Here is a 14,611-nt window from a genome sequence, read left to right on the forward strand (position 1 = left end):
TGGCCAGTAGAGTAGTTGTGTGTGTGTGTGTGTGTGTGTGTGTGTGTGTGTGTGTGTGTGTGTGTGTGTGTGTGTGTGTGTGTGTGAGAGAGAGAGAGAGAGAGAGAGAGAGAGAGAGAGAGAGAGAGAGAGAGAGAGAGAGAGAGAGATCTAAGTAGTGTGGCTGTTTTGCACAGAGTCGAAGAATGAGACAGAGAGAAAACGAGAACGAGAGAGAGAGAGAAACACACTGCCTGCTGGTCTCTGTACCGAACAATAGCTGCATCTGTCACTACAATCCATGGATGGATTTTTGGAGCAATCAAGTGGAATCCACTTTGTTGTTAACCTGTAGTGGGAAACAGGTATTTCTGCGGATGGCCACGTATCGAATGCCTTTGGGGTGGCAAATACTTCGAAACAAAGCAATGGAGATCTTCGGAGATTGAGGTGTCGTATGGGTTCCATCATGGAACATTTGGATTTCGTAAATTCTCTCTACATTTTCTCTTCAATCAACGGTGGTTTTGCAAAAGCCTTTGTTCATGTTTCACCTTATGACTTGCTGAACTGAACTTTGAGAACTATTCCTAGACTTGGGGTTTGAGAATTTGCCACACACACACTTGAGTTTAGTTTTGGGGTTAATGGTTAATATCTAACGTTTTCATTTTTACTTTTCTTATTATTACAAGTAGTTATTAATAAAAATAGTTTCTAACATGGCTCGTTGTGTTTCTATTGTTGCTGGTACATAACAACCAGCACATGGTCCATAGCCTTCTATGCCCTGGCAATTTAAGTACTCATCTGAATACTTGAATGTGGAGAGTACTTGTCTCCACCATCCACTCTGGCAGTGCATTCCAGATCTCAACCATCCTCTGGGTGAAAGAAATTCCTCAAATCCCCTCTAAACCCTTCCCTCTTACCTCAAATCCATCTCCTCTGGGTTTTGACACCTGTTACAGGAAGGTTTACCCTGTCTATACCCTTTATAATTTTCTATACTGCTTTGACCACTTCACTGCAAAGAAATCATCTGGTATTAACGTTTCCATGGACTATCTCAGATTCATCTGGGACCTCCCATCCTTCAGGACCCAAATCCTAGCAGAGGAACGAGCTCCTTCCGTGCTGTACCATTCAATGAAATTTTTGATGACAGCACCCCTCAAAATAAGACCACAAGCACAGTAGGAATATTTGGTTTTATTTTGTTTGCAGCTTATCAAAAGCCAAACTGAAAATTCCATGAGCACAAATGTGGTGGTGAGCACTGGAATGAGTTGGACATCAGCAGAAAAGCTCAACACCTACAAAAGAAATAAGGCTGCGCAAACCTGCGTAATACTGATCTCACCGAAAGGAAATTACAGCTCTTTAAACTCTAGATCCCAAAATGATTTCACTGTACCACAAGCCAGATATAAACAATAAATCCATCGCAAACACCATCAACCAGTAACTTCCTTCCTTCTCACCAAACTGCCTACTCCTCAAACCTTCAACAGGAGTTACTTTTCCGCCACTTTGCCCTCGCTGGGCTCATCCCCTTTCCCCAGCCCCCGTATCGATAGATCATACACCACTTCCTCTATCTTCTTCACATCATACTTCAGGCCGTCGTAGCGCTTCCTCAGGGAGTCGTTCTTCAGGTTGAGCAGACGGAACCCGGAATCCAGCTCATTGATAAAGGAGGAGATTCGCAGAGGCCGGGAGTAGTCGCCGGCAGTGACGCTGTTCAGAGCGAGTCTCGACTGTGTCCAGCAGCCCGGAAAATGAATGGGAAACACTTATCACAATCTCTCGCGCTGGCATTAATTTCCTATTTCACGGTTAACCCACCACTTCCCCTCCGCAGACTGCAGTACTTCGCACCCTCCCAACAAGGTTCACCCACCTCATTCAATTCCCCCTCCCTGAGTGTGGAGATCGTGAGTGAGGGATGGGGGGCAGTGGGGAAGGACGCAGCAGGGAGGGAAGTTCAGAAGCAGGAAAGGATTTGAGGGAAGAGAGGCTAAACAGAATGAGTGGGAAATAGAGAGAGAGGATGGGCAGAAAACAGAGAATGAAGGCAAAAATGGGGAAATAGATACAGGGAAGGGAAATGGGGTGAGCAGTCGAAAGAGTGGGAGAGAGAACAGAACAGCACAGCACAGCAACAGGCCCTTCAGGCCACGATGTCTGTGCCAAAGCTGGGACAGGGCGGGGGACACAGCATGGGGGGGGAGAGAGAGAAAAATAACAGGGGAAGAGGGAGAGACAGAGTTAATAAGCCATTCACGCTTTCAAGAAAGAACACCAACTTGCATTTACATTGCAAAGAAACAACTCAAGAGCTCGTTCAAGAGCCTTAGCAACAGCCATATATTAGGGTAAGAAACCAAGCGCTGGGTCAAAGAGGTTGGGTTAAGGAGTGTGAGAAGTGCAGAGGTCTTCGGAGGGAAATTGAGGGCTTTTAACCCGGGCAGCTGAAGGCATGACCACCAGTGCTCAAGCAATTACTTGCTCAAGAAGCTAGAATTCAAGGAGCTCAAAGATCGTGGGAGGTGGCAAGGGCTGAGGGAGATTACAGAGAGTTAGGGAACACGATCCAGTATAGGTAAATTAGTTTACTGTTATCACATGTGTGAGCTACAGTGAAAGACTGTTTTGCATGCCATCTAGAGAGATCATTAAGATAAGATTTATTAGTCACATGTACATCGCAACACACAGTGAAATGCATCTTTTTGCGTAGAGTGTTCTGGAGGCAGCCCGCAAGTGTCGCCACGCTTCTGGCGCCAACGTAGCGTGCCCACAACTTCCTAACCCGTGCGTCCTTGGAACGTGGGAGGAAACCGGAGCACCCGGAGGAAACCCACGCAGACGCGGGGAGAACGTACAAACTCCTTACAGACAGTGGCCGGAATTGAACCCAGGTCACTGGTGCCGTAAAGTGTTATGCTAACCGCTACACTACCGTGCCTGCCCCCAGCGCATTACAACAGTGCATTGAGGTAGTACAAGGGAAAACAGTAACAGAATGCAGAATAAAGTGTTACAGTTACAGAGAAAGTGCAGTGCTGGTAGACACCAAGGCGCAAGGGCCATAAACAAGGTAGATTGTGAGGTCAAGAGTCCATCTTATCATACTAGGGAATCGTTCAATAGTTTCATAACAGCGAGATAGAAGTGGTCCTTGAGCCTGGTAGAAGATTGGTGAGCAAATGGAAAACAGAGAGTTAACATTGTGGGTCTCTTACAATTTATATAAAGGACTTGGATAAAATAACTGAGGTTACTAAATTTGCTCAAGTTCTGAAGCAGGCTCCATAGGGATATGAACGAGTGGGCAAAGATCTGGCCAATGAAATGTGGAGCTGGAAAAGGAGTAATTGTCCTTTAGGCAGGAAAAGTAATAAAAGCAGGTTATCTAAATGGTGAAAGATCACAGAGCTCTTCTACGTAGAGGGATCTGGGTGCCCTAGTGCATGAACCGTGGAAGGCTACTATGCAGGTATGACAGATAATTAGCTTACGCAGTTCTTCTTATGAGGATAGGTTGAGTGAATTAGGGCTTTTCTCTTTGGAGAGGAGGAGGATAAGAGGTGACTTTACAGGGGGTGTGCAAGACAAGAGGCAGAGATCCAGTGGACACGGGCAAAATTTGCTAGCACGAGGGGGCATAATTTTAAGCACTGCCTGCAGAGGTTGTGGGGGCAGATACATTAGGGACATTTAAGAGGATCCTAGATAGGCACATAAATGATAGAAAAATGGAGGGCTATGTGGGAAGGAAGGGTTAGATCGATATTAGAGCAGGATAAAATGTCAGCACAACATTGTGGGCCGAAGGGCCCGTACTCTGCTGTTATGTTCTATGGAGAATGTTATTGCTTATTGCCAAAAGAATTGAATTCAAAAGTAGGGAAGTTGTACTTCAGTTACATAGGGAGTTCTGCATGGAGTATTGACTCATTAAAGGAATGATGTTAATGCTTTGAAATCAGTTCAGAGATTTACTAGGCTGATATCTGGAATGCATGGGTTGCCTTACAAGGACAGGCTGGCATTTTGAAGAGCAAGAAGGGACTGGATTGATACACAAGATCCCCGGCTTTGACAGGGTGGATGTAGAGTGGGTGTTTCATCTTGTGGGAGAATATTGAATTAGAGGGACACCATATAAAAATAGGGGGTCACCATTTAAAACAGAGACGAGGTTTAAAAACAAAATTATTCTCCCAAAGTACTGTGCGCGAGTCTTTGGAACTCTTAATTCCTCAAAGGGCAATGTAAGCAGAGTAAGTGGATGTATTTTTCAGGCAGAAGTAGATGGATTCTGACAAGCAAGGGGGTGGTGTTGAAAGGTTACCATGGGTAAATGGAAATGAGGAGTTGAGGTTACAATCAGGTCAACCATGATCTTCTTAAATGTTAGAACAAGCTTTAGGGGCTGAATGGCCTACTCCTCCTCCTCGTTTGTGACATAAAAGCTAAAATTTAAGATACCAAAAATCCAAAATATAAACAGAAAATGCTGGAATGAGTTATAGACCAAAATCGAACTGAAAGGTTAAGCTGATTTACCCACAGAAAACGGAGGAGCAGTCTGGAAGCTGTGCACTAAATCAAGGGATTCATGCAGAAAATTGGTAGTATGATATACTACAGCCTGTCAGTGTGTGGCAGGAATGTGCACTCACATGAGCTGTCATTTATTCAGCAACTCAGTCTTATGTGGCATTGCCATAATCTTTACAGTATCTTACCAGTTCATTAGCTAGAATCAGGAGGCCTGAAAGGTAATCCTCAATATCCAGATGGAAGCCTTTATCTCGGTGCACTTCGACTGCATCCCAACCATAAAAAAAATTAGATATAATATCATTGCCCATTTATTGTCAATGTAACAGAATATATAAAGATACACAATTCACAGAATCGCAGAGCTATTCTACTAATCCCTTCCACTGCTCATTGTCCTGCAAATCCTCTTCCTTTCAAGTAACTTAAATCCAGAAATTTTAGCTTAAAGTCCAGGCCAAGTGTGGTGGCAAATCAGCAGAGTAAATTGGAGATGTCACCTTTCAAATAAGACATTAAAATGAGGCCCTGTTGGCTTCCTCATGTGGACATGAAGGGTCCCAGTGTGGAGCAGGGAAATGCTCCCTGGTATCCTGGTCATTAGTTACTCCTCAGATTGTCCAGTCATTGTCACATTGCTGTTTCTGGAAGCTTGCTGTGTGAAAATGGGTTGTGGCGAATTCCTACATTAGACTAATAACTGCACTTCTAAAGTACTTCAGTGGCTAGAAGGTGCTTTTGGGAAGTGCTGAGTTTGCGAAAAGAAATGCCAGTTTTTTTTTTAAACATTCTCAATTGTTAGTGTTGCAAGTAACCTTAAAACTCCTGACATACAAAGAGAAAGAATTGTTTCTACAGAGCAAGAATTTTTTTCACTCAGAGGATAGCTGGAATCAGGGAAGTGGTGCCTGAGGGAGCGGTGTAGGCAGAGACTCTCTCAATGTTTAAGACAAGCATTTGAATTGACAAGGCTATCGGCCAAATGCTGGTAAGATAAGATCTTTATTAGTCACATGTACATCGAAACACATAGTGAAATGCATCTTTTTGTGTAGAGTGTTCTGGGGGCAGCCCGCAAGTGTCGCCCCACTTTCAGCGCCAGCATAGCACGCCCACAACTTACCAACCCGTATGTCTTTGGAATGTGGGAGGAAACCGGAGCACCCGGAGGAAACCCACGCAGACACGGGGAGAACGTACAAACGCCTTACAGACAGCGTCCAGAATTGAACCTGGGTGTCTGGCGCTGTAAAGCGTTACGCTAACCGCAATGCTACCATGCATGGACAAGGTGTGCATTGACATGGTGGGCCAAAAGGCCTGTTTCAGTGCTGCTCGACTCCATGACCAGGTTATTCAGGAGAGAAGAGAGGAAACACTGCATCTGTGGAATCTAGGAAAGCTTGCTTAAGTCGGTGCCTCAGATAATAATGTATTGTTGGTGATGGATCTTTGGTAGTGTATGGGGTCAAGGTGACATCACTGATTAACAGAGCAAGCGAGGGGCTGAATGGCCTTGTCCCATTCATACTTCAGCAATAAAGGATGACTGGAATCCACAACGTTCACATTTTCACAGGAGGGCCAGTGAGAGATGGAAGGAAGCAATGGAGGGAAGTGGAGGAGGTGGTTATAGAATGAGGGACAGAGGACATGCATCACATACTCAGCTACCCAGTTATCTGGGCCATTTCATGTGATCCGTAGAACAGTAGCTGGAAGTCTTAAAGCACTGCTTTGCAGAATTGGAACTGTGATGAGTTAATTCCCATTGGGAACATGCTTGTCCTCTCTACTCAAACAGCAATGATCATATTGGGAATCATTAGGAAAAGCCATGTCCTGCATCTCTTTGTGACAGTGCCCCAAACACAGGCGGTGGTTGATGGCTCCTAGTTACTTACACCCTGATCCCGGTGTAGCAGTTAGCGTAATGCTATTACAGCGCCAGCGACCCAGGTTCAATTCTGGCTGCTGTCTGTAAGGAGTTTGTACATTCTTCCCACGTCTGCGTGAGTTTCCTCTGGGCGCTCCGGTTTCCTCCCACATTCCAAAGACGTATGGGTTATGAAGCTGTGGGCATGCTATGTTGGCGCCGGAAGCGTGGCGACACTTGCGGGCTGCCCCCAGAACACTCTATGCAAAAAGATGCATTTCATTGTGTGTTTCGATGTACATGTGGCTAATAAAGAAATCTTATTCTACAGACCCCCAACGCAGAGCTGCCTCTCAGTGTTATGGGCGCACAAGAAAAGTGACAGCAGAATTAAAGCACAGCTGCGTAACGTACCTCCCAATATTCCTGCCACACCTTCCCGCGTCACCAGGGTTTCCGACTCCAGATAGACCACGAACGCAGCCAGAAAGATCAGGCGTTGCAGTACAAACCTCCAGTGCTCATTGAACCTGGATAAGAATACTCAGCATCAGACACAAGTTTGGGCCTCACCTCAACGCATGACAATAATGTGTTAACAGTGGTTTTATCACTGGACTAAAAATCCAGAGAATGTTCAATTAAGACCTCTCCACAGCAGTCTATGAGATTTGAACTCGCTTTTTAAAATATCTGGAAATATGAAAGACTCAATAAGGAAAAAGTAAACAACGTCTGTGAAAATAAAAAATGTTTCACAAACATCCTTCAGGGAAGGATGTACTGCTGTCCTCACATAGTCCCAAATCTAGTCCTAGACCAGCATGCTAGGCTTGTATATAGCTCTTTAATGGACATCAATCTATAAACAGGGTGGGACACCCTTGCTAGTAACCCAGACATCTTACTGCATCCAAAAACACTGTACTCATTACTTTAAAAAATATTACACATTTTTGAAATAGAATTGATGGAAATAAGGTTCATCCTGGTGAACAGCCGAGTTCTGCAAATGAGTAAAAGCCTAGAGTTGTGTTAAGTTGGTGAAAGAAACCTCACTGTCAGCATTGGGGGTGGACGAAGGGAAGTCAAATGGGATTCCTGGAAGAGTGGAAAAAAATGTATTAACAGGTATGAAAATGACAGGCAGCAACTGGCTAAAGCAGCAAAACACACATTCATCATGTCGAATATTTGCTTCCTGTACTGTGTGATCTCTGCCCCAGAGAAGAACTATTTTTAGAACAGTACAGCACAGGAAGGGACCCTTCAGCCCACAATGTCTGTGCCGATCACAATGCCAAATTAAACTAATTCTCTTCTGCCTGCACATGATCCATGTCCCTCCATATTCATGTGTGTCTATTGAACAGCTTCTTAAACATCACTCTAATATCTGCCTCCACCACCACCCCTGGCAGCGCATTCCAAGCACCCACCACTCTGTGTAAAGTTGGGGTATCAAGAACTAGAGGACATAGGTTTAAGGTGAGAGGCAAAAGATTTAAGATGAACTTGAGGGGCAACCTTTTTTTTAAAGAAACAAAGGGTGGTATCTATGTGGGAGTGCCAGAGGAAGTGGTTTAGGCAGGTACAATAACAACTTTTAAAAGACATTTGGACAGGTACATGGATTGGAAAGGTTTAGAAGGTCATAGGCCAAACGCTGGGAAATGGGACAAGCTTGTATGGAGCATCTTGGCCGGCATGGACCAGTTGGACCAAAGGACCTGCTGTATGACTCTATGACACTCTAAAATCTACACCATGATGTAAACAGAGCACATCCCAGTGCCGGGAGCCTTACTATGACATGCAACGTGTACATGCCAGCAGTTCACAATCACTGGGCAAATAGGTTTGAGCGATAACTGCTACCTGGCATAGCAAAGCAGCAGACAGTGCTGCTGCCTCAGAGCTCCAGGGACCTGGGTTCAATCCCGACCTTGGGTGCTGCCTCTGTGGAGTTTTCATGCTCTCCCTGTGACCCCGGAAGTTTAATCTGGGTGCTACAGTTTCCCTTCAGATCCTGAAGATGTGCAAGTAGGTTAACTAGCAACTGTAAATTAACCGTTAGTATAAATAGGTGGCAAATGACTCAAAGGGGAGCTGATGAGCATGAGAGAGAATATGTAGAACTGCAGGGAAATTAAAGAAAGGGGGAGGGAAATGGGATTTCTGCGCTGGGAGCTGACATAGACTTAATGGGCCAAATGACCTCCTTCTGCATCATAATAATTGTACAGTCATTCAAACCTCAACAACAAGTAGAATTGTATGAATGGGCAGCTATTCTGAATGGGGTTAAAAAGTTGTTGCCTGTAATCCTGGTGCATTACTGGTGAAATTTTAAAACCAATAGTAAAAATACAGTGTTAATCTGTAGTTATTGGTATTGGTTTAATATTGTCACTTGTACCGAGGTACATTGAAAAACTTGTCTTGCCTACCGATCGTACAGATCAATTCATTACACAGTGCAGTTACATTGCTGGAATTACAACAGCCTGCATCAGTAAAGGTGGGACACCTACATAACAGTAGTCCCCATAGTTTAACCTGAGTCAGCTGAGGTTTAGTTGGTAGCACTCTGTCTTTGATTAAGAGTTGGGTTACATCCCCACTCCAGAGGCTGAAGAATGAAATATCTTGGCCGACACTCCCAATGTGGTACCAAGGGAGTTCTGCACTGCCAGAGATGCCATTAAACAAGGCCCCATCCACTCTCTTAAAGAGGCATATCAAGATCAAGGTAATATTTTAACAAACAAGTGATTATCCTTGGCATTCTGTTCCCAAATTAACTCTCAATAAACATCATTAAAACAGATTTTCTATTCACTATCACATTGCTCTGTGGAATCTTGCTGAGCAAAAATTGGTCACTTCACTTTCTACAACAGTGACTACATTTCAAACTTGCTTCATGGGCTATAAAGTGTTTTAGGACATTATAACAAATCTCAGACTCTCTTTTTAATTCATTGTATGAATCCACTGAGACACTCCTCAGAGAAATCCAATATTGTGTGGTGCCGAAAGGTCTTTAACCTAATTATTGGCCCCTGTATTTCCTCTTTAAGTTGCTGGTGGGTGGACTATTCCTTTCTGGTTTTTCCCCATTTTAGTTTTCTTTTCGAGTACTTACAGTTTCACTTTCACCACTAACCTGTAGTACTGGTCTGCAGGGAACTTGGTTTTCAGTTCTGCCAGATGTGTCTTCACAGTGTCAAAATGTTCCCGTGCTTTTTGACACTTGTTTGGTACTAACAAGAAAAAAATAATCAATGATTTGGATGATTATTAATAATGGATGTTTTTGGTTAAAAATACAAAGTTCACCATCAAGTTGCATCTTTCAAAGAGGTGAGTTCTGGCGCAAAACAATGAGTTGCTGGATGAACTCAGTAGGTCAGTCAGCACCTGTGGAGGGACTGGTCTAAGTGAGGGTTCTCAACCTGAAACGTCAACTGTCCACTTCCCTCCACAGACGCTGCCCGACTCGCTAAATTCCTCCAGCGGCACATTTTTGCTCAGGATTCCAGCATCTGCAGTGCCTGAGTTCTTATAGAACAGTAAAGCACAGGAACAGGCCCTTCAGCCCGCAATGTCTGTGCCATGCATGATGCCAAATTAAACTAATCCTTTCTCCTGGTCTCCTATCCAATATTTAAATCTCAACCAACATTTATCAAAGCAATAATTAACACAGAGTCGTTGTGAGATTCAATAACTGGCTGCCCTGTTTCCTAAATTACTACAGTGACTTGACATTAAAGATGCTCCACTGTTTGTACAAACACTTGGGAACATTCCAAGTGGGCCATTCAGTCCATGTTGGCATTTATGCCTTATGTAAATCCTCTCCCAGTCTTCCACACCACCAGGTTCAAGAACAGCTACATCCCTTCAGCCATTCGGTTCTTGAACCAACCAGCAAAACCCTAATCACTACAGCTTAGCAACACTATGACCACTTTGCACTAAAATGGACTTTGTTTTGTTCTAATTGTGTTCTCTTGTAAAAATTGTGTATAATTTATTTAATTTATGATTTTCTTGTGAATGCTGATTATACAATGCTTTGCGCCTGTGATGCTGCTGCAAGCAAGTTTTTCACTGCACCTGTGCAGACATGTACTTGTGCAGAAGACAATAAACTCGACTTTGACACCTAACTCTTCAACATAACCCTTTTCCTCTCATGCTTATCAAGGTTCCCTTAGATGCATCAATACCACTGGTCTTAGAGTAGCCATTCACACTCCTCTGTGCCACTTATTGATTTTTTGTCAAGAGGCACAATTCTAGCCAAGCACCACTTTCAAGAAACTAACTACACATTATACTGGAGTGACTGGATCTGGTACTGTTCTCTCAGTTTCTCATGCAATGCGCTCCTTGTGTCTTTGATTCTGCTGTGGGGGGTTGCCACATATTGTCCCACAGGATGAGAATGAAAACATCTGGAGGGGTACTCTTTTCATTTCTGGTTCTATCATTCCTGGTATTGAAACTGGGGAAATCCTGCCTCTATACATTGTAAAAATCAGTACCCGATTTCAGCCTTCGCTTCTCAAGAGGAAAAAAATGTAGCCTGGTATTTCTTTGCTGTGATGAAATTATTCAGGCCATTTTTGTAACATTTCATTGGCAGCTGTAAAAAAAAAGACTGGCCAAGGCTTTTTGCAATAGTTGGGTAGCAGGAATTATGGAGTAGAAAGCCACTGGCATATTATACATGTGGAAACTCTTTGTTCCATTCCATTAGCTGTTTTTTTAAATATTTCAAGAAGCACTTTAGGAGGACAGAATAGAAGTAAAAGGAAAAAATTACTGAGAACATGCAGCAGACCAGACAAGAGAAAACAGGAGAAGCAGGCAGAAGAAAAAATACAAATACACGTCCTCCTCAGGTTACAGCAGGGTTCTGTTCCTGTGAACTGTTCATAACGCAAATAGTTCACAAGTTGGAAATGCGACTGTGAACCAAACACACACATGACAGAAGATGCCTGCAAATCCATACTACTGCTCTCACAAACACTTGTTCATATGTACGAATTGTACACAAGTCAAGCGTTTGTAAGGTGGGGAGGACCTGCAAATAGGAGTAAATGAATATGAATGCAAAATTTTAAAAATAAAACAGCCAAAATAACTTGCTACCTTAGCTTTCTTCTCCTCTCATACTTACTTTCTTTAAAGCCCGACATCTGATGGACAGTCTGTAGCAGGGTTAGAATCTCACGAGCTGTTTGTTCAAGGGTTTGAACAACTTTTCTTATTTCCTACAAATGTCAACAGAAATTAGAGAATGAAATGAACATGGAGCATCGCAAGGAAAAGGGAGAACTTTTTTTTCCCTCAGACTAGAATTAGATCCTGGTATTCCCATTTTAACAGCACGGACATGATAAACCAAATGGCTCTCTTCTACTCATTAGTTACTTTGATTTTATGATTTTAAAGCCCTCTAGGAGTTTCACCATTCATCATTTAATAACTTCTGCCTTTAACTCTACCACAGACCTTCCCTTTGTGCAGGGATGCAAGAAGCTGCAGAGAGTAGTGGACCCAGCCCAATACATCACAGGCACATCCCTCCCCACCATGGGTAGTATCTACATGAGATGCTGCCTCAAGAAGGCAACATCTATCATCAAAGATCCCCACCATCTTGGCCATGCCATCTTCTCACAGCTACCATCAGGCAGGAGGTACAGAAGTCCCACACCACCAAGTTTAAGAACAGCTAGTTCCCTTCAACCATTCAGTTCTTGAACCAACCTGCACAACCCAAATCACGCCCTCAGTATAGCACTATGACTACTTTGCACTACAATGGACCTTGGGGTTTTTTTGGTTCTAATTGTGTTCTTTCTTGTAAAATTTGTGTACACTTTATATTTTACTTGTGAGTATTGTGTATCTGATGCTATGTGCAGCAAAGGTCCCAGCACCAACCCCTGGCCACACCACTAGACCAAGGCCTCCAGTTCAAGAAACAACCTTCCACCATCACCCTCTACTTCCTACCATCGAGCTAATCATGAATCCAATTAGCTGTCTCTCTCTGGATCTCATGCAATCTAACCTTCCAGACTAGCCTGCCATGCAGAACCTTGTTGAAGGCATTGCTAAAGTCCATATAAACAACCCACTCAGCTGCTAGGGGAACACAGGTCAGACAGCATCTGTGAAGGGAAATGGACAGGCATCGTTTCGGGTTGAGACCCTGCATTTGGACTCAATCACTAAAGTGGAAAGAGTGCAGATTCCAGACGAGGGGTCTCAACCTGCTGAGTTCCTCCAGCGGGTTGTGTGCTTCTCCAGATCCCAGCATCTGCAGGCTCTCCTGTTTCTGTATAGACAACATCTACCACCCCACCCCCATCTATCCTCTCGTCACCCCTTTGAAAAGCTCCAAGAGATTTATCAGACACAAATGGAGACACAAGAAAGACTGCAGATGCTGGAAATCCAGAGCAACAGGATACAGGAGCCTGACGGCACATACCACCAGGCTTAAGGACAGCATTTGTCCCCCTGTGATAAGACTATTGAACGGTTCCGTTAAACGATGAGATGGACTATGACCTCAATCTACCTTGTCGTGACCTTGCATCTTATTGCACTGCACTTTCTCTGTAGCTGTGACACTTTACTCTGTGTTGTTATTGTTTTTACCTGTACTACATCAATGCACTCTGTACTAACTCAATGTAACTGCACTGTGTAATGAATTGACCTGTACGATCGGTATGCAAGACAAGTTTTTCAGTGTACCTCGGTGCAAGTGACAATAATAAAGCAGCTGCATGGGTTGAGCTCAAAGCAGCTGCACGGGTTGACTCTATGGTTAAGAAGGCATATGGTGTATTGTCCTTCAGCAATCGGGGAATTGAATTAAGGAGCCAAGGGGTAATGTTGCATCTATATAAGTCCCTGGTCAGACCCCACTGTGCTCAGTTCTGGTCACCTCACTACAGGAAGGATGTAGAAGCCATAGAAAGGGTGCAGAGGAGATTTACAAGGATGTTGCCTGGATTGGGGAGCATGCCTTACGAAAACAGGTTGAGTGAACTCGGGCTTTTCTCCTTGGAGCGACGGAGGATGAGAGGTGACCTGATAGAGGTGTATAAGAGGATGAGAGGCATTGATCATGTGGATAGTCAGAGGCTTTTTCCCAGGGCTGAAATGGTTGCCACAAGAGGACACAGGTTTAAGGTGCTGGGGAGTAGGTACAGAGGAGATGCCAGGGGTAAGTTTTTTACTCAGAGGGTGGTGAGTGTGTGGAATGGGCTGCCGGCAACGGTGGTGGAGGCGGATACGATAGGGTCTTTCAGGAGACTGTTAGATAGGTACATGGAGCTTAGAAAAATAGAGGGCTATGGGTAAGCCTAGTAATTCCTAGGGTAGGGACATGTTCGGCACAGCTTTGTGGGCTGAAGGGCCTGTATCGTGCTGTAGGTTTTCTACGTTTCTGTGTAATAAACCAATAGCAACAGGCAAAATAAGAAGCAGGAGGAACTCAGACTCCTGGTGAAGGGTCTCCACCCGAAACGTCGACTGTCCGCATCCCTCCACAGATGCCGCCCGACCCGCTGAGCTCCCCCGGCATAGTTTCTGTGCGTTGTTCCCACGCACAAAGCCCTGCTGACTGTCCCTGGTTAGACTTTACGGGCCGTAGACCCAGCTGGGGAGGGGGGGGGGAGCATCATGTGGAAGAATAAGGGCGCTATCTAAACGCAGCCCGGCGGTCTCAGGGACCCGGGGGGAGTTCCTGCGCGCAAATTGGTCGCTGCCCGCTTGATTGGCAGCCGGCCCTCCAATCAGGCGTCCGCTCCCCACCCTCCCCCTCGTCGCCATGGACACCCACCTCTCTGACGTCCTGATCGGCGGCCAGCGAGGCCTGGACCACGCTGAAGAGCTCGCTGACCGACATGAAGGCGGCGGACGGGCCGAGCCGGGCCGGCACCGGACACACCAACAGCCGCGGGGAACCGCTCACCGACTCACCGACCCACCGACCGGAGACCGGACACCGCCGCTCCCTCCTCCTCGGCGCCGGCCGAGCAGGGTCCTTCCGCACCGCTCGTCGCTCGAAAAGACCATCTCCCTCCGTGCCTGTTTTTTAAAATTTCTGTAACACTTTAAGCAGCTTCATGAGGTTATAATAAT

The 14,611-nt window shown here is 44.9% G+C and overlaps 1 protein-coding gene across 1 annotated transcript; it reads right to left on the minus strand.

Moving 5' to 3' along the window:
* Window positions 1-1,173: 1,173 nt before the first annotated feature.
* On the minus strand, window positions 1,174-14,544 carry tsn (translin). Its single transcript, XM_052027233.1, has 6 exons — window positions 14,310-14,544; window positions 11,625-11,718; window positions 9,597-9,693; window positions 6,842-6,957; window positions 4,737-4,816; window positions 1,174-1,739 (listed from the first exon to the last, which is right to left on the minus strand). Exons 1-6 carry the CDS (start codon window positions 14,373-14,375, stop codon window positions 1,497-1,499), a joined length of 696 nt encoding a protein of 231 aa, XP_051883193.1. The 5' UTR covers window positions 14,376-14,544; the 3' UTR covers window positions 1,174-1,496.
* Between the last annotated feature and the right edge of the window lie 67 nt (window positions 14,545-14,611).

The sequence above is a fragment of the Pristis pectinata genome, chromosome 1 (genome assembly GCF_009764475.1).
Source record: "Pristis pectinata isolate sPriPec2 chromosome 1, sPriPec2.1.pri, whole genome shotgun sequence".
Taxonomy (NCBI): Eukaryota; Metazoa; Chordata; class Chondrichthyes; order Rhinopristiformes; family Pristidae; genus Pristis; species Pristis pectinata.